This window comes from Physella acuta, unplaced genomic scaffold (assembly GCF_028476545.2).
Source record: "Physella acuta isolate Inbredline_101_S28 unplaced genomic scaffold, ASM2847654v3 ptg000518l, whole genome shotgun sequence".
Taxonomy (NCBI): domain Eukaryota; kingdom Metazoa; phylum Mollusca; class Gastropoda; family Physidae; genus Physella; species Physella acuta.
In genome coordinates this window covers 349,155-374,779 of record NW_026732037.1, presented here as the reverse complement: position 1 = coordinate 374,779, position 25,625 = coordinate 349,155, and the positions used below count along the sequence as shown (strand labels likewise).

General features: G+C 38.6%; 2 protein-coding genes across 2 annotated transcripts; one reads left to right on the top strand and one right to left on the bottom strand.

Moving 5' to 3' along the window:
- Nucleotides 1-513: 513 nt before the first annotated feature.
- On the top strand, nt 514-16,741 carry LOC131945000 (b(0,+)-type amino acid transporter 1). The gene is made up of 13 exons (XM_059305930.1): nt 514-986; nt 9,399-9,543; nt 9,706-9,807; nt 9,972-10,280; nt 10,611-10,736; nt 10,907-11,006; nt 11,364-11,408; nt 11,704-11,827; nt 12,016-12,119; nt 12,281-12,377; nt 12,726-12,875; nt 13,213-13,381; nt 13,614-16,741. The coding sequence occupies exons 1-13, from the start codon at nt 960-962 to the stop codon at nt 13,667-13,669; spliced, it is 1,554 nt and encodes a 517-aa protein (XP_059161913.1). The 5' UTR covers nt 514-959; the 3' UTR covers nt 13,670-16,741.
- Nucleotides 16,742-17,195: 454 nt separating this feature from the next.
- On the bottom strand, nt 17,196-25,407 carry LOC131945003 (uncharacterized). Its single transcript, XM_059305936.1, has 8 exons — nt 25,341-25,407; nt 21,667-21,820; nt 20,970-21,115; nt 20,336-20,496; nt 19,767-19,995; nt 19,383-19,511; nt 18,596-18,741; nt 17,196-17,823 (listed from the first exon to the last, which is right to left on the bottom strand). Exons 1-8 carry the CDS (start codon nt 25,396-25,398, stop codon nt 17,674-17,676), a joined length of 1,173 nt encoding a protein of 390 aa, XP_059161919.1. The 5' UTR covers nt 25,399-25,407; the 3' UTR covers nt 17,196-17,673.
- Between the last annotated feature and the right edge of the window lie 218 nt (nt 25,408-25,625).

Sequence of the window (25,625 nt, the reverse complement as noted above, 5' to 3'; positions counted from 1 at the left end):
ACGCTTTAATTAATTTACAGGTCGTTTTATAGATTCCCCCCCCCCCCCCCCCCCCCCCATCCCCTGTTGTCACAAAAATCCCTAAAACAAAAATGACTCCACAATTTTACGACCCCTCCCTCGAGATAATCATAATTGTAACAAACCTTAACATTTAGAAATATTTTTTAAAATGCTGCGTCACACGTTTTTATCCCCTCCCCTCCCCGTCACAACCAAAATTCAACGAGTGCGACGTCGTAGTTTTCGGACAACCCCTTAATAATAAACCCACAAAACCTCTTTTACGTAAAGCTCGAACCTATCATCTTATAATTAGGCCTACTGTAAATATAATTATATTATAATTGAAGTAATTAAAAGATTGGGCCAATTAAATATTATTATCATTTTGAAACCGCACTGGAAGAAAGGGACATAAAATCCGTTTCCCCGCCAAGCTCGCTTTTTTGGCGGTGTTCGCTGCAAGTTGTGCTGTAGTTATTTTTAAACTGGCAAACGATAACAATGAAATTCGGGGTCAAGTACGATTTGTAGTCGGATTGTTTTTTCTCATTTATACTAATTGAGTCTCATACACGTGGTTCTGTTCGTAGGTGTCTACATTGTGGATATTAACTTTATTTGTTTGTTGGATTTATTTCACTCGCTAACTCTCGGACCCGATAAAGTTTAGCGAAACAAAACATATGCGGTGTAGAAGACGGTGTAGACCTCGTTTTTTTCGGCATCGGATATGAACTGTGTGAAAAACAACTTATCGATTAACATAAATGTCTGATCATATAGATTCTATTTTTTAAAAATAACAATATTTTGTTTCGACGCTGAACATTGACTGCTACGCTAATTTAGTGTGTAGCTTGAACTTCATTGAGAAGTCGCCATATTTTATCGGCGACCTAGATCTGTGTTTAAGCGTTGGGTTGTTTTGATCTAGATTCTGGATCTACTTCGTCATGTCCAGAACCGCGGAGGATAATAAAGTAAGTCATTTTCTTTTATTATTGAACTAGCACATTTAAATTAACATAAATAAAGGCCCTCTCTACATGAGTATGGGACGGGTACATGAGTAATGTTTTGAACAGACTGACTGTTACACAGTAACACACAACAGAGCATGGTTGTTTTAGAACGGACTTTGACGGATGGTTACAGTTTATAAATCTTGCATGTTTTAACCTTCCCCACCCTCATAGCTGCTCAGATTTAAACACAGACTTTACAAACTATTGTAACTCAGCTATAATCTGACAACGTATGTTATTGTTGCCCTCGATAACGCTGACTCGCACGTGTGATGTATTGTATTTACACGGAAGTTGATCGATTAGTCTGTGCTGATGCAACAGTTCCGAAATCGGCATTTAAATTTGTAGACCGTCCTACGATAAAGGGGGGGGGGGGGGGGGGGGCTTGATGCCGATGCTCCTTAAATTACATGTAGAGTCTATATCTACTCTTTTTTTTAAAGGCCGAAAGTTTACTTATTATGTTACAGGACGCCATTCTCTCTTAAATCTTAATCTTGGTAAAAAAATAGATCTAGGCCAAAGTAACTTTTAGTGATCTTTGGGGTCGGCTTAGTTCGGCCGGCTAAGTTCATGGTTGCTATACCGAAAAGTCCCGAGTTCGAACCCCTGGGCAGATGAGGCCCCGACACCTGTTTGTTTTTGAATGAACAAACACCCAACATTACAGTTAACAATGAAGAAAATGTGTAATCTTTGAGCCCCGTATGTTACATAGGCCCCTATATATTTATTGTAATTTCATATTAGGCCTGTTTTATATTTAAGTAATTGGGTCTCATTAATCAAGAAGTCAATGAAAAACTATTTTAATTTATTGCAACAATCAAAACGGTAGACTTTAGATTTAGATAAGATTACTTGCATAAATGCGCACCAATCGCTTAAAACTACTTAAGTTTAACATTACAGAATCTATTATTATCGCTAAACCTGACCCGAACTTGAACCTAAGCAACTGGAAACAAAAACACGCCATAGGCTACAATAGGCTTAGTACAGGTATTGTCCTGCTGCCGCTTCAACTAGAAATACTAGTGCCTATAATTATATGCTAACTGTCACCATTGTGTTGTAGCCTACATGTTGGTTAGCCGTACCGACATAGAGCAGAGGCGTAGCGAGGGGGTGGGGCGGGGAACATATGTCCCCGGGCGCCGACCTTAGGGGGCGCCAAAATGGGTTGGAAAAATAAATTGAAAGCTTGATGGGGGGTGCAAATCGAAATCTTGAGGGGGGTGCAAATCGAAATCTTGAGGGGGGGGATGCAAATCGAAAGTTTGTCCCCGGGCGCCGGGAAGGGTCGCTACGCCTCTGACATAGAGAATTGGTATATTGTGAAAGTTAAGATTTAAATCATCGTTTGGGGGACACTAGCTGATTTAGGTTATGCTGACTGCAGTTCGTCTAGAGTCAAGCCTAATGTGTGTTTAAACCTAGGCAGCCGGTTCACCTATTTGCCACGTAACGGGGTGGTAGTCACCAGCATCCTTAGATCTCTTTACTGGGGGGGGGGGGGTACTTCTTTCAGACATCTCGGGGTGGGGTGGGGGAAGCACTTCTCGGGGAGTGGTTGCATCATAGTAGCATTTTGGGTTAGGGTTAGAGAACATGGTGTCTTAATAAACAACTGCCGTTTTACATTATTTAAAACAATCAATGTTGTGAACCGTGTTATCCAGTATTGTTCCCTCTCCTTTCCCAGTCTAGCCTATGGATTTTCTGCCGTGACGCTGGTGAAGCTTAGCGATGTTGGCGAACGCATTAATTAAGCTCTAATTATCATGGTCTCAAAATGAAAATAAAAAATGCGCCAGCTTTATACTACTTGTAGTTATGAAATACCCGTTATTGAAATTCACTTATTTTTTTTTTTGGACTGTGCTTTAGCGACCTGTTTTTTGTTTCATGTGTTTAAGTTTTGAAATACATGCTATTTTTTGTGTGCGAAATACAGATTTCCATTTTGTATGTATTAAAATACGCTTAAAAACAGGCTTGAATTTCTGTAAAATAAGTCCTTACATTTCTGTACAGTACATGCTTAGCTTACATTTCTGGGATGAATTATTAAGGCCATTAATAATTAATTAAATGGCCCATCCCCGTATGATGCTTAGCTAACACACACTTCCTCAGTAGTGTTTCTTCCAGACTTTTTTTTCTTTTTTTTCCGAGGGGGCATATATTTTTTTGGAGGGGGGGGGGGCGGACATTTTCCTGGGGGGGGGGGGGGTCACTTGTAAAAGTATATGTTTGCTATATAAATGCCATTTCGTTCGGGGGTGGGGGGGGCGGTAAACTTTCTTCGGGGAGGCTGCCTGGAAGAAACTCTGCACTACCTTCGATAAAAAAAATCTCCATCCCCGTATAATCCTTAGCTAACACACTCTTCCTTCGATAAAAAATTCTTCCTTGATGGTCAGTTAATGTTTAGAGTTGGTTGAATTTGTGTTGATGGTCAGTTAATGTTTAGAGTTGGTTGAATGTGTGTAATGACAAAGTTGAGCGATTCAAAGCATACAACCTACAGTTTGCCGTTTCTCTATCCTTCTGGCCATCAGGCTTTAGGGCCTTGTCGTGGCTTGGCAGTTTGTGTGTCCTGACGACCTCCAGAGCTATACCAGTGGGAGTGTAAACTCCTGGTAGGTTCAACCAAGCTGGTCAGACGAAAACTAGCACCCTGGACCTCCAGGTTGGGGGTTTAACATAAGGCCAGCAACCTTGGATCGTAAAAAATAACTTGCTTGTTGCCACAGAAAGTCAGACACAGAGAAATACCGAAAACTCGGACCTGGGGGTTTGGGGAGGGGAATGAGAGACTAGCCCAGGACAAAGCTCCTTTCAGCGACATGCTAACCTAACCTTCTCTATTCTATCCTTGCAATCAACACAAAAATACGCTGAGCCATGTGTTTTGTCGTCCATCCCTTGCACTGCCATCATGTATTTTCTTCTCCAATTTAAAATCTTATCACCTCGTTTGCATTTCATTTTTTTCTCTCAACTAAACAAATTGCCGTGGTCAATGTGAATCGATTACTTTTTGGACATTGTGCACTATCTGACCACGTGGCTGTAAAAAAACAAAAAAACAATCAGCTGTAGTTAAGTGTCAGGAAATGGGCCGGTGACCTCGGGAAACGGTCAGGTCAGGCCGATGTAGGTCTAGCCTGATAATGACTCGGGTGCGTCGTACTTTGACGTCTGAGAGACGGGAATAGTTTGATGAATCTAGGTCACTTCCGGTCAGGGTCAGTTCATTAACCAGATTAGCTGCAGCTGCCTGCTTGCCGCTGAACGTAAACATGGGATGATTTCAAACATGATGTGCTGTATCCCAGCCAGTGTTGCTTTCAGACATCTCCCTGGACCACCCCCTACAGACAAAAAAAAATAATGTATATAGAAAATATATACATTATCCAGTGTCCACCTCACCCGGAAGTTTGAAGTGCCCGGCCCTCCCCGTACCCCCTCCCCCAGATCCCAGCGATGTTCTGTTTGATAAATCTATGAACCATGGTCTACAAATAGGGACGAGGGAGGGAAGTTAACAATAGGTATACCAATAAACAGAAAACTTGTAGAAACTTTTAAACGTATCACAAATAGCAAGGGATTATTTGAATATAAGAGTTTTTCCACTGGGTCGGACTTGCTGTAGTCTTTAAAATATCGACCTGTATCGAACATGAGCAGTGATTAGACGCACACATTCCACGCTCACGTGACGTGATGGTGTAATCATACGCATTGAACATCTGCATGATGCTGAAATACATTTATGGCCATTTATTAGTGTTAACGGTCGGTGGTCGTACGCATCTTTGATTGGCCTTAAATTAGTCCCAGTACGTTTGTGTTTGATCACTAGCTTCTAACCATCAGGCCATTTGACGCCTGGGGCTGTTTCAACATCAGACGATGACCTGGTAATGGACGGCTTGATAATACGTTGACGGGAAGACTAATGTGTTGATTTCTTGTAAAAAAAAAATCAGCTTTCTACGTTTTGTAAGACACACGCAAGGCTTTTAAGTAAAACTAGAATACCCGTCATCCGTTGGATAACTGTGGGTTTCGGGGGTCATCCATCAAAAAACATCACGTCTGTCACTCAGAGGCATAGCGACCCTTCCCGGCGCCCGGGGACAAAGTTTTCGATTTGAACCCCCCCCCCCCCCCCCCCTCAAACTTTTGATGTGCACCCCCCCCCCCCACTCAAACTTTCGATTTGAACCCCCCTCAACCTATCAATTTATTTTTCCAAACCATTTTGGCGCCCCAACATATGTCCCCCCCCCCTTCCCCCCTCCACCTCCCCACCCCCCCCTTCCCCCCCCCCCGCCTCCCCTCCCCACCCCCCGCCTCCCCTCCCCACCCCCCGCCTCCCCTCCCCACCCCCCGCCTCCCCTCCCCTACCGTCCCCCCCCCCCCCCCCCTCCTCGGTACGCTACTGCAGTGTCACTTATCGTCACAAAAAACAGACCCCACATTCAAATATATGTTTTTTATCTTTTAAAAACACCGAAAACACCGATTTCGGACTATCCCTTCATAAACTGACGTCACAGGTGACCTACTCAACTCTACTTCACCTGCCCAGTGTCCTGCCAAGTCTCAGACAACATGTTTTTATCGTTTAAAAAACAATTCCAGCCGAGCATGTATCTGACCACACTATCCTTTCATATGCTTAGGACAAAGAAACAGATGAACTCTACTTCACCTGCCCTGTATCTTGCCAAGTTCAGATAGGCAACGTTATCATTCACATCTAAAAAAAAAAAATTGAAAAAAAAAATTTCATTGACATATTGGTCTAGAACCCGTGCCTCCTGCATGAGAGCTGACTACGCTACCATTTTAGCTATTTACTCGTGACGTCACAAGTGAATTTTTATACTATACTATGTGTCTCCTTATGCAACTTGATTTACGCGTATAGATTCTAGATCTAGATCTAAAAATAAGTCTAGTAGTACTAACTTTCAAATTAAATTTTATCTTAAATAAGCCAAACAAAGATTTATATAAAATAATTAAGGCCTGAAATAGATTCTAGATGTAGAATTTACATTGAATCTAGTGACCTACATCTAGGCTAGATCTAGATCTAGGCTAGATTCATAAATTTCCTTCGATAGCTGATCTTTAGATCTAGAGAAATTTATCGTAAAACTAAATGAAAAAGACAGTTGAAAATTGATATAAGTGTTGGGACGTAATAAATACAGCAAACGGACGTATTGTTAAAGTTATGACCGACAGAAAATTAGATTTAGAACGCGTTAAACTTTTGAATGGGAACACAATTTTCTTCAAAAGACGCCGCCATTTTATTGTACTAAAGAGTAAACAAAAACCTGTGACGTCACTATTCCCACAAAGTTTAGTCAAGGTTTAAACATTTTAAAAAAAAATGGGTTATTCTGCGTAGGAATAAATCAATAAATTAATTAACGTCTTTAAATAAATGTGTGATTAACAGTCTGTCTGCATTAAAAAATTATTCTCTACCTGCATACCATTTTACAGCTTTCCAGATAGAGTCGAACATATCACAATTTTCGATCAGGCAAACAAACAAATAAATATTCAAACATGTAAACAAACTTGACTTTTAGTAGTATATAATATAGATAGATGATATTTCAGTCTATGGCCACCTTTTTTGTAAAGTTGTGTATGGGCTTGTCAAACTTTCTGCTACATTAATTTCTACCCGACCTCTCCCGTTAGTGCTTTCATTGAGGAATCGACCCGACTTTGTACGGTTACTAGTCTTATCAATCAACTATTTTAACCAAGTCAGCAACTTGTGTAAATATTTGGATATGCATGAGTTCCGCCGTCTTAAACCTTTCTATTTATAGTTAGAGCACATTGCCAGATAAATCGTTTTGATTAAAAATCAAAACAAGCGTTTTTGCTAAGTCATTCTCCGTCGTATTGACTTGTAAGACAGTTGTGTTGTATATATATATATATATATATATATATATATATATATATATATATATATATATATATATATATATATATATATATATATATATATATATATATATATATACATATGGTATATTTCACTGCCTTTGTTTGTTTCCTTTTCCTCACTATTATTCAATCAGAATATCTATTGTTTATCTTAATTGAATGAATAAATTAACACAACCTGCTGCATAAGGAACAATTGAGATGATTTCCACAACTTATTTTTAAAAATCCCAAAATATGCGTATTACTCAATGAATGGGTTGTACCTTGTGTCTGTTGTTATGGGGGAGGGGGGTAAACTTTGATGTTAGAGGAATGCTCTGTTGTATTATAAGCTGTAAAGGAAGGGTAGAACAGTAAAATAGTCTTATTTTGTGTAGTATGCTCATGGTTGCTAATCTTTAACAGGAAGAAGACTACGATTTCTTATGAGACACACCGTTATGATTTTGCATTTTATTATCAGATATGGTCTTTAAAATGTTTGGGAGGGAAAGTTTACGACTTCAATTTTTGCCACGTCATTGTTGTTTTCCTTTGCTCAGATGTCAACTCTTAGATAACCTAGCGCTGGTCTTTAGTGAGGCCTCATAGATTTCCTGGTAAACCCACTAGTCACAGTGACAAAGCATAGATTCTACTTGGCCTGATTGACAAGTCACAGTGACAAAGCATAGATTCTACTTGGCCTGATTGGCTGACACCTGATTGTGATATGTCTTACTTATGTTAGGGTGACATCGCAGTTTGGTTACATCACATTTATACCATGGTGACACATCACATATGTTATGGTGACCCATCATACTTACATCATAGTGACATCATACTTATACTTTTACCATAGTACTATATGTAAAAAAAACAACTGAAGTTTTCCAAAATTTTTAAAATATGGTCTTGAGATGTCTGTTTCCTTTTAATATACTATAACTAGCGTAAATTTGGTCAGCTGATTACTATAATTTTAATTACACTCTCTGTGTAATTCAGGTATACCTGTTCCTTTTTTATTAAATTGTTTTAAAGAATTGTTTTGTTGATTTTTACCAAAGATTTGTTAAGCGCATCATTTGATTTAGGAGAAAGTAAGATGATGATTGAAATAAAATATTTTTTAATGCATTTCCCATGTCGCAAATTTAGATAGTAATTTAGTTTGAAGTGCTTCTCCTGATAATGGAGTTTTGTCACTTGACAAGTTTTGGAAAATGACTTAATCTATCATCAGAGTTAAAACTGAGAAACAACCATTATAGTCACATGATGTCAAGTACTTTTTCTTATCGTTATTCAATACTCCTCTCTAAAAATGTTCTTTAAAAACAAATTAGACTGTTAGCACTGTAGCCTACCACTTAAAGTAACATTAGTCTTGAAACTTGAAGTTATTAGTTGTTTTTTTAATTTAAAAAAGCTTATTACATAATTTGAAATTTTAACAGTTTAAAAAAAGAGAAAAATAAATTTGCCCTTAACACATTATTTTGGAGAGGGGTTATTGTTTTAATTTTATAGTTTTATTTTTAAATTAATTTTATTGTTTTTTTAAAAAAATGTAATTTATAGATATCTACTTTAGTGTAGAATCATATTTAAAAAAAATTTCTGTAGATCTACCTCAGGGACATTTTAAAGCAATAAATAGAAAAAACTGCTGAGGCTTCTTGGTTTGCAGTTCTTCACCATAGGCAATAAGAACATTCTAAATGATGCAGTTTATATAGGTTAATATAGGTCCCTGTTTATCTAGGGTGACGAATTGTGGATGATACCACTAGATTATGCATGCCCATATTTAATGAAGCAATGTTTTATTGCATTTATTTTTACATCAGCAAGCATCTTTGGTTCTCGGTAGAGTAATACATGCAGGTTTTGACTAAAGTGGCTATAATTTATTACACACTGTGTGCTTAATAATCAAAGTGGTTATAATGTTTTACTATGTTTTTTTGTATGATTGAGGTGTCAATAAATCATAATGTTATCTTTATGAATGAGTTGGCTATGGTTGACTATGTTGCTATTGTTTATTACTGCTAGCTTTATGATTCAAGTAGTTATAATTTATTACTTTGCTAGTTTTATGATTGAATGGGTTATAAATTATTACTATTACTTTGATGATTGAAGTGGGTATCATTTATTACTGTTAGCTTTATGATTGAAGTGGGTATCATTTATTACTGTTAGCTTTATGATTGAAGTGGGTATCATTTATTACTGCTAGCTTTATGATTAAAGTGGGTATCACTTATTACTGTGTTAGCTTTATGATTGAAGTGGCTATAATTTAGTTTTGTTAGCTTGATAATAGAAGTGACTATACTTTATTACTGTGTAATTGTGTATCAACAGGGGACTGGCTCAGTCACAGAAAAAGAGCTGTTGGAGAATGCAGATGATACTGTATCAAAGGCCAGCACCAACAAAACTGCTGTTGGACTCAAGAGGGATGTGGGTCTCATCTCAGGGATAGCCCTCATCATTGGCACTATGATAGGTACACTACAACAATTCTATCTTCTGTTTTATATTAGTTTTATGTTAAAATTTTTTTAACCAATTTCAAATTAAAATTTTAAAAGATGAGTATAAACTTTCATCAGTAAACATCCATATAAAATACTGTATTTATGGATTTATTTTTATATTTTATTTCTAGGGTCTGGTATTTTTATAAGTCCAAAAGGCATGATTGAAGGATGTGGCTCAGTGGGCTTAACATTGATCTTGTGGTGTCTTTGTGGACTTTTGACCACCATGGGTATGTTTTCTTCTGGTAGCTATTAGCCTAATATTTTACTGGTAGCTTAAAAAATAAATTTCACACTTTTATTTGTGTTCTACCACAGATGCATCTTCCATCATAATAATATAAAAATATTTGCTTCAGCCAAAACCTAATCAGGGTAATATGTTATTTTGTAGGTGCTCTGTCATACGCTGAGCTTGGCACAATGATCCCAGAGTCAGGTGGCGAACACGCCTACCTTATGTACACCTTCAACAAAGACCGTAAGGGCACAAAGTCCAAATACAAGCTCTTCAGCTCTCACGGCACACGTTCGTTTGCCAGGGTGCCTGCGTTTCTGTATGACTGGGTGGCGCTGTTTATCATTCGCCCGACCATGTTTGCTATAATGGCCATGGCGCTGGGGACGTACGCTGTGAAGCCTTTTTATCCTGACTGTGACCCTCCAGTGTTGGCTGTCAAACTGGTCACTGCTGTGGCTATGTGTGAGTATAAAAACTAATCTGCACATGTTTAAAGCTATTTGGGTCAGATTTGTAATAGGTCAGTCAGTCTAATTCTTTTGCACATTGGGCATAGATCAGTAAAGGTCTTGGACATCCATACAGGCAATTGGCTGGCCTCTTGGTACCTTCAGTGGCCAAGATAATAAAGTACCTAGTTTAATTATTTAAAAACTCTATTTACTTATTATTGACTGTGTTTATATTAATAGGTATTAAGCTATTTGCATTTTTATAAACAGCAAGTTGCATACCAAGTAATTAAGAATTAGCTAAATGAACAACATTCTGTTTTTTCTGTCCTCTCATTAGGTCTAATTGCGGCTATCAACAGTATTTCAGTCAAGGCTGCCACTTTAGTCCAGAATGTGACAACCTTTACCAAACTGATTGCTCTTGCTATCATTAGCATTGGTGGTTTGGTCATGATCTTTAAAGGTAGATAACTCACCTCATTTATACACAATCTGCCACGCAAACAAAATATTTTAAAGTTTACTGATTAAAGGTTTATGATTTGTTTTGTTTGTATTATTTATTAAAGGGATTATGTATAATATCTTAGTTTTAACTCATATCTGATTATCTATTTATATAAAATTAATTAGGAAATACTGAGAACCTTGCTGAAGGATTTGAAGATACAAGGAATGATGCACAGAAAGTTGCCATAGCATTTTACAATGGACTGTGGGCTTTTGATGGCTGGTGAGTGATTCTCATAGCTAAGTCTGTAAAGAAGATTCACAAAGGTTTGATCACTCTTATATTTCTCTACTGACACTATGCTAGTGTTTGTCTCCAGAAATACACAGATAACATTGACATCTCAGTCATCTCCTATGCACTATTCCATTTTCTTAAAACATCCACATTTCTTACCTATTTGTGCCGGGTACAATCTGTTTTGATAACTTACTTGTTGTAGCAGAAGTTATTGCTGTTATATTTAACGTTTCCTGTTTGTTTGTTTTTTACATATTTTTGTCACCATGAGTTAATTTAACTGTTATAACTATTGTCCTATGATACCTGAATTAAAATGTTATTCATATCTATTTTCAGGAACAGCTTAAACTTTATAACTGAAGAGCTAAAAGATCCAACTAAGTAAGAAATGTTTCTTGAAATATTTTGCGAAAAACTGAAAGCTAATAAATCTAGTACACTTTTTGGTTTCAATACGTCCTTTCAAATTATTATAAATAATTTCACAGAAACAAAAGATTCTTAATTTTTTTACAAATTGTTTTGAAAATGTAATTCTGTATAACCATTTTTAGGATATTTTGAGGCTATAGATTCATTTAAAAAATTAAACTTTTAAAAGCAGAAAATAGTTATGATTTTAGTAATGAGAGAGAAGTGATATGTAAATCATATGAACATATGTTTTGAATGACAGGAATCTTCCACGTGCCATCATGATTGGCATTCCCCTGACAACTGTCTGCTATGTCATGGCCAACATTGGCTATTTGGCCGTCATGTCTAAAGAAGAGATCATGATTTCCCATGCTGTTGCTGTGGTGAGCTGCCTAAATTAACTGACTCAGAAAATGTAGATTTATAAATTAAAGTTAATTAGATTTGTTAATTAAAGCATTAGCTGAGTTACTTGTTGGCAGTTAATATTTATCTCATACCATCATATACCTGGTGGTAACTGAAAACAGTTTTAGACATCTGCTTCAATTATTTCTATTTACTTCAACAGACTTGGGGTGAACGGATGCTGGGTGTCATGGCCTTTTTAATTCCTATTTTTGTAGTAGCCTCAACATTTGGTTCAGCCAATGGCTGCTTGTTTTCATCTGGAAGGTAAGTTTGGACCCCGTCTTATCAGCTTTTTAACCTTTTTTTTTAATATCCACATTTCTAATTTGGGTACCTTTTTATTAATAATAATATTGTTTAAGACCTACAACTTTGCAACTTTTTAATAATTTACTTGAGGTGTTCTAATTTTCTTGTAACTTCAGACTGAGTTATTCAGCTGGCAGAGATGGACACTTCCCTAGAGTTTTATCCTTTTTACAAATTGACAGAAATACACCAATGCCTGCAGTTTTGTTTACGGTAAGGATTGTTCTTTTTCTTCGGTTGTTTATACCATTTTTTTGACATAATAAATTACGTCTTTACTCTCAGTTGACAATTTCCATGTCTAATAAAATATTGTTTCATTTCTTTCAGTTGACAATTTCCATGTTTAATAAAAATATTGTTTCATTTCTTTCAGTTGACAATTTTGATTTTTAATAAAAATATTGTTTCATTTCTTTCAGTTGACAATTTCCATGTTTAATAAAAATATTGTTTCACTTCTTTCAGTTGACAATTTCCATGTTTAATAAAAATATTGTTTCATTTCTTTCAGTTGACTATTTCCATCTTAAATAAAAAATTTTGTTTCATTTCTTTCAGTTGACAATTTCCCTGTTTTTGATCATTCCTGGAGACCTGAGTTCTCTGATTGACTTCTTCAGCTTTGCTTCCTGGCTGTTCTATGGCATCACCACTGGCTCTTTGCTGATACTTCGTGTCATTGAACCCGACACAAAGCGACCGTACAAGGTAAAAATTATACCAACATTATTTTGTTGGTTAAACATGTCAAGACAGTTACAATTAGCATTGCCATGCATACTATAATCTGGTTTATTTGGTTTGTGATTATTTTCCTAGAGCACTTTTTATCTAACTTGAGTTTAGTCCATTATACTGAGACTCGCCATTGAACAATACCTGTGGTCATCTATATATAATATTTCACAGTATTAAATAAAGTGCAAATTTGATTAATATGCATACTGACATAAAATACTTAAACTATAACTATACTGTTATTAAATAATAATTTCTCACAAGTTTTTTGAAAACTTATTTACCAACATATTTTCCTCTCTTGCAGGTGCCCCTCCCTGTACCTATCATAGTCCTCCTTGCCTCCATCTACCTAGTCATCGCCCCCATCATTCAAAATCCAGGAGTTCAGTTCTTGTATGCTGTCATCTTCATACTTGCTGGACTGGTCATATATGTGCCTTTTATCTACATGGGATTTCACTTTAAATTCATGAGTAAGTTGTTTTCATTTGATATTTGTATTTTCATTCTGGATTCTGAAGTTGTCTCCATGTGTGTTATATAATTTAAAATATGTCTAAAAATGTGTTCATACATGAATTTAATTAATTTAATTCACCTTTTCTTAAGCATCAGCTTTTATGACCTTAATTGATAAAGTCTAGTTTGAATGTTATTTTTTCATATTATATAAAATTCAAAAGATAAAATTTCTTCTTTTCACAGATTCAGTTACTAGAGTGCTTCAAAAATTATTCCGTGTGGCGCCAACTAGCTCATGAGCTCATCCCCGTGGAACAACAGTTTGTTTAACTGATCCAGTGGCCATAAGAAGTAGTGAACATTTCCCTTAACTAACTCTGTTTTACACCTCCATATCTGCCATCCTACTTATATATTTCACCACTGTTCTATAGATGTGTAAATTATTGAACTGAATCTAGGTACACTATAACAAGGCATTATCTATGTATTTTTGTGTAAAAGTAACTTGTAAGTTAAAGTTTAAGGTGTATGATGATCTCAGCATTTCATATATCCAAATTTACAAACAAAACTTTATAAAATCCAGTACAGGTTTTATTTTAATTATTGTAATTTTGTTTAAAAGTTTTTACTTTATCAGTTGTTTTACACTGAAATTTCTGCCCGGAATTAAATTTGGTTATTCTGTAAAGGTATTGATAGAATAACATGAAAGAAATTTATAAATGTTTTAATTTGTTCTACATTGACTTATTATTGATTGTTGTATTGGACAAAATGTTGTATACATTTTACTGCTGGTGCAACCCTTTTGGTTTGAGGTTAAATTTGGTTTGGAAATTTTCAACCACATAGAAATTTATTTTTACAAGAGATCCACTTTGTATTTTTACTTTTGTTTTAAATTGAATGCACAATGTCTGATCTGGTAATAGGTTTAGAAATGTGTATAGATATAACTATACAGAAGACAAATATTCCAGTTTAAATAACTGGCTTCTGTTAAAGTTGGTCAGAAAGTGAACAAATGTGTCTGGACACGGAAAAAATCATTGAGTAAAATATACTGATTGTTTTTAATGGAGGGAAAGTCTTCACAATTTTAGAAAATAATTTCTATCAAGGTGTGAAATGTTTACTTAGCGTTGTACTGAAACCACTTTAATAATTTACAACTTAGCTCAAAAGTATGTTTATATACAATGATTGCGTCAAGGCTAAGCTTTTAAATTTTCTTTTTTGTTAACTTTATTCAGTTATAACATGTTATTTCGTAAGTTATTTGATGATAGTCTACACCTTTACCACAAACAACGCAATACATTTTTCTTGAAATGACACTAGCGTGTAATTGATTCTTTTAAAAACGTCTACATTTTTACTCTGAATTATTTGCCCCCAGATTTGCCCTTCTGTGTGTTGCCCTTCAGAGGGCTGTCAAGTACTCACATTTTACAGATTTTGTAAATTTAAATTTTACAAATTAAATCTGTCTCAAGTTTAATAAAAATCAAGAAATAATCAAAATATTAGCTGTACAAACATTTTAAAAAAAATATTTGTATTCAGCCTCTAAATCATCGAAAAAAACCAACCTTTTAAATTCAAATAAATCCAGTTAATTGTTTTTAAATATATACACTTATATTTGTAAAAAAAAAAACTGCCTCTGTTCCTGTATTTAAATTAACCAAGTGACTGTCAATAATAAACCCTGTGTGTTCATTCTAAAACTTGCCCTAAAGGGTTTATATTTGAAACCATAATCTTTTGCTATTTTACCCTTACATTTTACTTAAATGTGTTCCTTTAACAAAACTTTATGAATTTACATTTATGTGATAAGATTTCTTAAACTAACAAGATGCATACATTTTTTCAAGTTGATGTTGAGGTAGGAATAACTAGGAGATGTGTCAACTGTATATATCACATTCATCATATCTATTTAATTAATTTAACTATTTAAAATATTTAATTTAAAACATATCATTAAGTTATCTGCGTCTATGATACTTCAGTTTGTTTGTTTTTGTTGAGATCAGTTATGGTCAATGTTGCTGATAAATGTTAGTGTTTGTGTTCAGTTAATTCTCATAAAATATGCTAATTTGAACAGGTCATTCATATTGCTGCAGACGTAAAGCAGCAGTCAAGCAGAACAAATTTGCTTACATCTGTTTTGATATTCATTACTTTAGTCAGTCATTAGTCAGCCAATACTTTAGTCAGTCATTAGTCCAACATTACTTTAGTCATTCATTAGTTTAGTATTTCCAATATGTAAGATAAGCTTAAAAATATCTTGATCATATTTTATTTTCTGATGTATTGTCGCCGCTTTTTATTATCTATTATTTTATTTTATAGATAGGCACATGAACATTTGTTCATATTTTTGTCTGTGGTTCATGTGTCTCAGAAAGGTTGAGGTATGTTCAAATTTTAATGTTTTGTGATGTCTGAGGTAGGCAACTATATGTTCATATTTTAGTCTATCATGTGTCTTAGGTAGGTTTAGGGTGAAAACTTCCTCGTATTTGCCTGGTGCTTGTAACTGCATGATTCCCTGTGTGTTTTATTCAAGCTTTCTTCCTGTGAACTATTTAACCATGAGAACTATTGAAATTAACATGTGCCTATCTTTGGTTTCAAACAACAGATTTCATCACTGGGATTTCATCACATTTCCTGCTTGGCCATACCTCACTGTAGGCCAGGGTTAGGTTTAAGGCAAGGGTTTAGGGATAAATGTACTTAGTATTGGCTTTTAGTTTCTCCAGAAAGTCCAGTCTAGCTGTGATGACTTATGACTGATGTGGTACCACTGTGTGGTACTGGTATTGTTATGTAGCTTGATAAGTCCATGTCAAACACATTAGCAGTGACCACAAGCTTAAAGAAAATGTGGACAATTTCCTCTTGCCTGTTAGGATTAGCACCAAATGTTTCAAATTGCCCTACCTGAATCTTGGCCAGCAGGAAATCTGAAGAAATCACGAGACAAATACTCTCAGTACATTCAGCCAATGTAAAAGCTTGCTGGTTATCCACATGCATTCTTTGATTGCCAAACTTTTCCATGATTTATTTGTCTGCCATGGTTGATGTGTACATAACCGATTTTATTTTTTATTTTTATTCTGTGCCAACTTGTTTAGCTGAAGAAATTTTTTCTTCGCTTAAGTGATGTTCTATTTAAAGCACAAATTGAACTGCATGCATCTAGTGATGGTGAGGTTATACGATTATCATGGCATTTTGATTTGCTGTGTTCATGAGGTAAAGTGTGACTACGGCACTGTTCATTTGATTTCTTTTTCATTTTGTCATCTGATGGTGTATTGGGTAAATAAAAAACATGAAATTCTCGCTCAAAATTCTTTGTTTTATTTGTTGATCTATAAGTTAGCAACGATCATACAAAAACAAGTAATTGTTTGATTTAGAAATGGGGTCATCCATAAATGACGTCACACTCGTAAGGGGGAGGGGGGATCCGTAATTTTGTGACGATGTGTGATGAAGGGGAAGGGGGGGGGGGGGGGGGGTCAGATGTTGCGACGTCACATTTTTGCATTATAAAAAGCAATGTTAGAAAACGAATTTTAGACGTTATTTCGCGATTTAGATAACTGTTTTAATAAATTGTAATAGTTTAGACAAGATTTTGGAAAAATATCGATGTTTTTAATAAATTCAACTGCAATTTTGAGGGGGGTTGTAGGTTGAGGTGTGACGTCATTTTAGGGGGGGGGGGTCTGGCTTTTTGTGACGACTTGTGACGGAGGGGAGGGGGGGAGGTAAAAATCGTCAAAAAAAGCGTGACGTCATTTATGGATGACCCCAATAACTGTTTTTTTTTGTGAAAAATGTATTGTTTAAAAGTTGATAATCTTTTAGGCAATTGATTGAATGTCCTCTATTAAAACCAGGCGTTTTTATTAAGGGTCATCCATTATGATGTCTCAGTTCTGTGGAAGAGGGTTCGGACTTTTGTGTGGCTATTTGAGAGTTTTAAAACTTAATTTTAAGTTATTGCACAATTTTAGTGTTTGGGTAGTCGGAAAAGGGGGGGGGGGGTGTCTTCATTTGTTATGGGATGTAAAAATAGTTCAAAAGCGTGACGTCAATAATGGACGACCTCTGTCATATTTTTAACACCACTCTAAGGCTTTCAAATATTGCCATCTATCAGGGGACTCAACATGTTTATAATATGTACGACACCTATCCACCACAGCCATCCGTGTCAGTATTATCACTGTATCATCGTAGTGTCAGTCTCCAACACCTGTGTTTACACCAGCGTAAAGTACACGGCACCTGGCTCGGCACGTGTGGACTCGGCGACTCGTGAGTACAGAACACACCGTGTTGTGTTGGCCGTGTGCAGCACGGACGAGAAGGCTTTACATCCCTCGACACGAAGACACAGGCGGGAACACAGCTGAAACAGGGAGATGCTTTAATTTCAAGTCTTTTTTCTTTTGTCAACTCTTGTTTCGATTTATGACGGAGAGCTCTCTAATCTTAGAGTTAAAAAGGTTATTCTAGTTGTCACAGAAAAGGACAGGAAGTTAAAGGTCACGAACATTTGCAGTCTCTTTCCCGCAAGGTACCCGCCCCTCTGAAGCATGCCCACCGTCAGTGGCGTAGCGAGGTCGGGTGTCACCCGGTGCGGCACATAATGGTGTCACCCCCCAGAGGCGTAGCGACAAATTTTCGATTTGCACCCCCCCTCAGACTTTCGATTTACACCCCCCTCAACTTTTCGATTTGCACCCCCCCTCAAACTTTCGATTTGCACACCCCCTCAAGTTTTTCTCTATATATTTTGCTATTTTTTGCCTTGGTGTCACCCCTCTAAATGGTGTCATCCGGTGCGGTCCGCACCCCCGCCCCCCCCCCCCCTCGCTACACCCCTGCCCACCGTTTTTTTTTCAGACTTTTTCCTGGGGGGGGGGGGGTAGGAGAAAATTTGCAACAAGCAATGTGACCAATATTGTGTGGTCAATACTGCGTTGCTAATATTCGTATCAAGTATGCCGTGGTCACTGTCATGTGGTCAGTTTTGTGACGTCATTTGGTCAGTTTTGTTACGTGCTGAGCAGAACTGGACTAGGCATCCTCCAGGGTCAGGACCAGATCCGTCATTGAAAAAAAATTGTGAGAGAACTACAATCTGCTTATAACTTAACGTTCACACCCTGACCTCTGACCTTTTTATCGACTGTCATCACCTCCCCCAACACAAGGCCATCCGCAGGTGCTGGGACTACGCCCCTCTCTACCAGACGATAGTTGGCGCTGTCTTTAGCACTGGGCGTCCACTGGTGTTTCTTTAGGACTGACTTCCAGTTCAGACCTGTAGGACATTCAATAGGACAGTCAGTAGGACAGTCATCAGGACAATCAGTAGGACAGTCAGTAAAACAGTCAGTAGGACAGTCATTAGGACAGTCAGTAGGACAGTCAGTAGGACAGTCAGTAGGACAGTCAGTAGGACAGTCAGTAGGACAGTCAGCAGGACAGTCGGCAGGACAGTCAGTAGGACAGTCATTAGGACAGTCAGTAGGACAGTCAGTATGACAGTAATTAGGATAGTCAGTAAGACAGTAATTAGGATAGTCAGTAAGACAGTAATTAGGATAGTCAGTACCACAGTCAACAGGACAGTCAGTAGGATAGTCAGTAGGACAGTCAGTAGGACAGTCATTAGGGCAGTCAACAGGACAGTCAGTAGGACAGTCAGTAAAACAGTCAGTAGGACAGTCAGTAGGACAGTCAGTAGGACAGTCAGTAAGACAGTCAGCAGGACAGTCAGTAGGACATTCATCAGGACATTAGACGAGGCTTAATTTCAATTTAGAGGACAATAAAAAATTAGAGCTAACATAATCGAATCATAGGAATTTATTGATCGATAATCCACAGGAGAACCCAAAAATTAATTATCTGATCGTATATAAATACCGGATTAAAAAAAAAAAAAACAACCAACATTACCGGATGCAAGGCACGCCATGTTGATGACGTCACAAGGTTTGGGTTCTGGCTCGTCGTCCTCAAAAGGTGCAACATAGTTGCGTACACATTCTTTCTCAACACCGTTCACTAGCTTTGTTTCCATGGCAACTGACGTAAACAAAAAATACACTTGGATCATTAGTTAGAAAAAAGTATGTCCTAACACAATTTAAAACAAATGAAAAAAGTACTTTCAGTTTTTCACAAACACATAACAAATAAACGATACTAAAAAAATCTTATTTTTATAACATTACTCCGTTTATTTATGTTTTTGGTAACACATTTTGGTTGACAGATACAGGGAACAGACGTGACCAATAATCTCCAAACAAATCATCCCACACAGGAAGTAGCACTGACTCTGGGGGACGACCTTCCAGCGATCTGGCAAGCAGAAGTCTGCAGCGGCCTTGACCTCAGCCTCCGTGGGGTTGGTGGTGTAGAACTGGAAGCAGGCGAAGCGGCCCCTGAACCTGGCGTCTTCCTCCTTCTGGGAACTGCCCAGCCGGATGGACCCTCTGGTGGGAAGCCGGATCCGGTTGGGGAAATCGTCATCAATGTCCTCAACCATCGCTCCGTTGTGATAAACCTGAAAGGACAAAAAACTTCATGTACCAGATTCACCCAGAGCAAGTTATTTGTGTCCGTTTATGGTCGACGTGGTAGGGCGGTAGGGCGGTAGAGCGCCAGACTGCTAGCCCAAAAGTCTTGAGATCGGATCTCCTACTCGAGCCGGTAGGATGTCCATGAGCCTGACAGATACCTGGCAATGTGACAGTAACGGCAGTTCAGAATATTATTGTCCCGTGGTTACATAAACTGGTGAACTCTACTTCACCTGCCATATTGACCGTCAAATCCAGAAAGATAAATGAACTTTTTTTACATTTTAAGATAAAAAAACAACAACTTAAGATTGGTTGACTGACCTTGACCCTGCCAGTGTCGTAGTGCCTGGACACGAGGATGTGGCTCCAGGACTCCGAGGTGAGAAGGTCCGGTAGAGCCGTGGCACCCACAGAAACCCCGTACTCGTCCCAGAAGGAAACAAAGAGCAGACCCTCCAGCACAGCCAGCTTGATCACGTTACCTGGGGGGGGGGGGGGGGGGGGAGAAGAGACCTTCGACAGTCGTCATGGCTATTTACCTTATCTTATCCAGCTAATCACGATAACCTATACAGTTCGCATTATTGCGGGCTTATTTCATTTATTAAATACAGATGTGCATGTTTAAGTTTTTCGATAAACCATCAAAGAACGACGTCAGTACAAGCTATTTTTCTTGGCATATGGCCGGAAAGACTAGAGTCACTGCCGGATCATTAAAAGTGTTTCATGGTTATTATGGCAGAGCAGCTGGTCGGGCATAGTTTCTCTTAACAGCTTAAAACTTATAATATAGCACCCCATCACTCACCTGTGTGACAGAAATAATTCAGCACCGTTCACTCACCTGTGTGACACAAATAATTCAGCACCCCATTCACTCACCTGTGTGACATAATTCAGCACCCCATCACTCACCTGTGTGACACAAATAATTCAGCATCCCATCACTCACCTGTGTGACACAAATAATTCAGCAACGTTCCTTTCGGCTCCCCCAGAGGATAAACAAAAAGTGAAAGAGCGAAGTCGGTGAAATCCAGCTTCCCATCCAGGTAAAAATCCACAAAATCTCCATCCTCACCATCCAGGGTTAGAGATCTGTGGATAAAAACAGCACCAGCCGCTAAAGATAGATGTATTAGCCATAACCTCATCTGTAAATAAGGCGAAGGTAGTGTTTTACTCACCTTTTAGGCAATTCTCGGTAGCTCTAACCTCATCTGTAGGGTAATCGCCGGTAGCCATTTTCTTACCTGCAGGCCAGTCCCTACCTGACCTGTCCCGGGTAGCATTGCCCTTACCCGTAGCCCTAACCTCACCTGTAGTGCAGCCCTGGTAATTTTGACCTCACCTGTACGACAGCTCTTGGTAGCCTTGACCTCACCTGTAGTGCATCCCCCGGTAACCTTGACCTCACCTGTAGGGCAGCCCCCGGTAACCTTGACCTCACCTGTAGGGCAGCCCCCAGTAACCTTGACCTCACCTGTAGGGCAGTCTTCTGTAACCTTGACCTCACCTGTAGGGCAGCCCCCCAGTAACCTTGACCTCACCTGTAGGGCAGTCTTCTGTAACCTTGGCCTTACCTGTATGGCAGCCCCCGGTAGCCTTGACCTCACCTATAGGGCAGCCTCCTGTAACCTTGACCTCACCTGTAGGGCAGCCCCCGGTAACCTTGAGAGAACAGGAAACACTGGTTGTTGGCGGGAAGATGCGCGTCCCTGCCAACCATGACCTCCCTGTGGACCGTGGTGTTGCCCAGTGGCCAGACGTAAGATGGCGCCCGACTCGAGGCAGTCTGCTGGGCTGTAGGAAAACATGGCAAACATCTGCATTTGGTACACATACACACACACACACTTTTCTCTACCGTGTCCTATTTGTTTATTAGTAAATCTGGTCGCTATCCTATAGGACCCTACATTTTTTTAAAGAAAACACATGTGTCATTTATAGATGAGTTCAGGCATTTTACTCCAATCCACAGGAACACAATATTTGCTACGTCAAATCTCTCAACCTTCATAAATACAACATCGTCTCTGAGCCACTTCTGATTGAACCCTAACAATTAAAATTTAGTAACGTCTTTTTACAAGCGTCTACTCATTCGTCAAACATCTTCACAAAAAGTCAGACCCCAATGACGACCCCTCCCCCCACAGGATTATTTTTCTCAATAATTTTATTGTTGACATAGTTGGGTCACAACTGGGGGTAAAGATACACTTTTGTTATAGTTTACACGTGTCTATAACATAAAATATACTATTCAGTTGAAAGATAACCCGTCCCCCGCATCACACATTGGCACAAAAGTTCCAACCACATTTCCTCCCCTGAGTGTGATTTTTTAAAATGAGAATAAAACGGATAACTTGATCTAGTTTAGAATTTAGTTTTGAATAAAATTTCTAAAACAAAATTCTCCGAGGGGTGGAAACAACTCCAACATCGCCCAGCCGTGCCTCAGCCCTGAGTTTCAAACATTTTTTAATCTGATCGTTTCGCGCTTGACCCTAATCTCACCAACAGGTGGAGTGTTCTGTAGGGGAAGTCTCAATCTCACATCACGTGACTCATTTGTTATTGTTTACCTAGCAACACATTTGGGTTATGGTGATCAGTTCAGTGACCCGTAGACTGCATCAAGGTGTGTGGGGGGGGGGGGGGGGGGGGGAGGAGGGGGCAGTTCAGTAACCCGTATTCAGCTTCAAGGCGTGTGGTTGTGTGTGTGTGTGGGGGGGGGGGTGAGGAAGACAGCTTCAATGTGTGTGGGGTTGGGGTTGGGGCAGTTCAGTAACCCGTAGACATCAAAGTGTGTGTTTGTGTAGTGGGGTGGGGAAAAGGGGGCAGCTCAGTAATCCATAGAAAGCATCAATGTGTGTGGGGAGGGGAGGAGGGAGTTCAGTAACCCGTAGACAGCACCAATGTTTGTGTGAGGAGAGAAGGGGTGGGGGCAGTTAAGTAGACAGTAGATAAGGGAGAGGTCATGTCGATCCCTGACTTATTTAAATACATATTGTTTACCTTTAAAAGCCATTAACCGGATCTGAAATTCTTTTGTAATTAAACCCTGTTATTGATAACTGAACTGATCAAAATAGAGTTCGTATTCTGCGTTTTTTTTTGACGAAGGTATCAAAATAGAGTTTGTATTTTGGAGGGGTTTTTTAACGAAGGTATCAAAATAGAGTTTGTATTTTGGAGGGTTTTTTTTTTGACGAAGGTATCAAAACTGAGTTCCTATTCTGATATTCTGCTCTGGAGATTTTTTTAACGAACAGATCAAAACACAGATTTTGTTTTGGCGTGGACTTTTCATTACAACAAACTAATCAAATCAACGTAGACATTTTGGCAGTGAAATAACGAACTGATCAAAACAGAGTTCACCCTCTTGCTTGGAGTTTTTTGTTTACGATCGTATCAAAACTGATCAGATTCTGGCTTTAAAGTTTTGGTGTAACGAACTTTCGGCGTGGTGTTTCCACAAGGTAGGAACTATAGTTATAATTTACCTGCTATTTAGGGCAGCATCAGGTTTTACATGTGCTAGTGTCATGTCAGATGTGACAATAGTGACATACATGCCATATTTTATAAGTGTCATGTCAGATGTCAACAGTGACATACATACTAGATTTAACAAGTGTCATGTCAGATAAGGCATGTATGCAGAAAGTAGTGGCATCTTGACAGTTGTGACAACTCTCAATTGTGAGTGTCAGCAATGACAGATGTATGTGTGTCAGCAATGACAGATGTATAAAAAGTGACATCTAATGACATATTTGTATTTATATCTAACACTTAAAAATACACGCACTGTCAGATTTTGTAAATTTTGTTGTAGCCCATTTAATTAAATACAAATTTTAATAGTTACGTTTTTTTAAATACATAAAACTTTACTTCAAGTCTTGAACCACTTTACCACGGGGCAGAATTCATTCGCCCCCCCCCCCCCCCCCCCCCCACACCCTGTGTGTTAACTGAACACTAAACATGTTTGTTGAGTTTCTTGTTGTCTGACTGTACAGTTGATCAACTGATCATTGTCGAATCACGTGGTAACCCTTTATAGCGGATCTTTAGTTAATCATCCACAATCTGACCGTTCAAAATTTGCCATTCCACCATATGAACGCCCACAACCCGGCCGTCCACAGTCTGATCGTCCATTTTCTGGCCGTCCACGGTCTAACCGTCCATTTTCTGGCCGTCCACGGTCCAACCGTCCAGTTTCTGGCCGTCCAGAAACTGACCGTCCATTTTCTGGCCGTCCACAGTCTGACCGTCCATTTTCTGGCCGTCCAAAGCCTGGCTGTCCCCAGTCTGGCTCAGTCGATTCTAGTCGCCATGACATGACTGCCCTACATGTCCACACTAGATCACATGTCAAGTGAACATATCTAACAGACGGCCGCATCATATGGACACCCACACACCCTGACACCCTCCACCAATGGTCCCTGTGAACACATCTAACAGACGGCCGCATCATATGGACACCCACACACCCTGACACCCTCCACCAATGGTCCCTGTGAACACATCTAACAGACGGCCGCATCATATGGACACCCACACACCCTGACACCCTCCACCAATGGTCCCTGTGAACACATCTAACAGACGGCCGCATCATATGGACACCCACACACCCTGACACCCTCCACCAATGGTCCCTGTGAACACATCTAACAGACGGCCGCATCATATGGACACCCACACACCCTGACACCCTCCACCAATGGTCCCTGTGAACATATCTAACAGACGGCCGCATCATATCGACACCCACACACCCTCCACCAATGGTCCCTGTGAACACATCTAACAGACGGCCATTAACCGCAATACGCGGACACCCACACACCCACACACCCACCAATGGTCCCAACCACCTGTGTCACATCTGACGTTATCATGTACTTTTAAACCACGCGCTAAAGTACTACCCCTGTCAATATTTACGCTTGGACTGTTCACGTTTTTTTAGCGATAAATTAACTCAAAATAATCAAGGGGACATAATCCACTCGCTCTGAGAAATTAGTCTAATAGAGGGGCGGCAACCCTGTATAATGAAATGTGTACTTTCTAGCAGGGAGAGATAACATTAGAGAACATATTTATGAACCTATCCTGAAGTCTGTTCAATATTCCAAAATTATCGTTACCGGTCAAAGCTGCTACACCAGACAATGAAAATGTAAAATAAAAAATAAAATAAAAAACATGACGTATGGAATTCAATGAATTCTACTAAACAATGACACTGATTAACTAAAGCAATTTAAAAAATGGAACTAGAACTCACAGAATAGACAAGCATAGCAGAAGTACAGCAGACATCGCATCATCACATACTGTTCCATGGCGCTTCCTTCGTGGAATGTCGCATTCCTAAGGTGGCGTGTGACGTCACAAAGACCATAAGAGGATTTACTAATGACGCGATTTTCGAGGCGGAAATATTTTTGGCACTAGATAGGGCGCATGGTTATTGTTTTAAGAAATGAACTACCCCGCATCAATTTTTGCTACTGTAAAATTCAAACAATAACATTTCATTTACTTTTACTATAAAATTCTTGTTTTTCAT

What these genes read in the sequence shown, in the direction of transcription:
- LOC131945000 (XM_059305930.1), top strand. Translation starts at nt 960, where the DNA reads ATGTCCAGAACCGCGGAGGATAATAAA. An exon ending in CTGTGGGCTTTTGATGGCTG is followed by an intron (nt 11,007 to 11,363) that starts GTGAGTGATTCT and finishes ATCTATTTTCAG; the next exon opens with GAACAGCTTAAACTTTATAA. An exon ending in TGCTTGTTTTCATCTGGAAG is followed by an intron (nt 12,120 to 12,280) that starts GTAAGTTTGGAC and finishes TTGTAACTTCAG; the next exon opens with ACTGAGTTATTCAGCTGGCA.
- LOC131945003 (XM_059305936.1), bottom strand. Translation starts at nt 25,398, where the DNA reads ATGGAACAGTATGTGATGATGCGATGTCTGCTGTACTTCTGCTATGCT. An exon ending in GAATTATTTGTGTCACACAG is followed by an intron (nt 20,497 to 20,969) that starts GTGAGTGATGGG and finishes CCCCCCCCCCAG; the next exon opens with GTAACGTGATCAAGCTGGCT. An exon ending in TGATGACAGTCGATAAAAAG is followed by an intron (nt 17,824 to 18,595) that starts GTCAGAGGTCAG and finishes TCCCTGTTTCAG; the next exon opens with CTGTGTTCCCGCCTGTGTCT.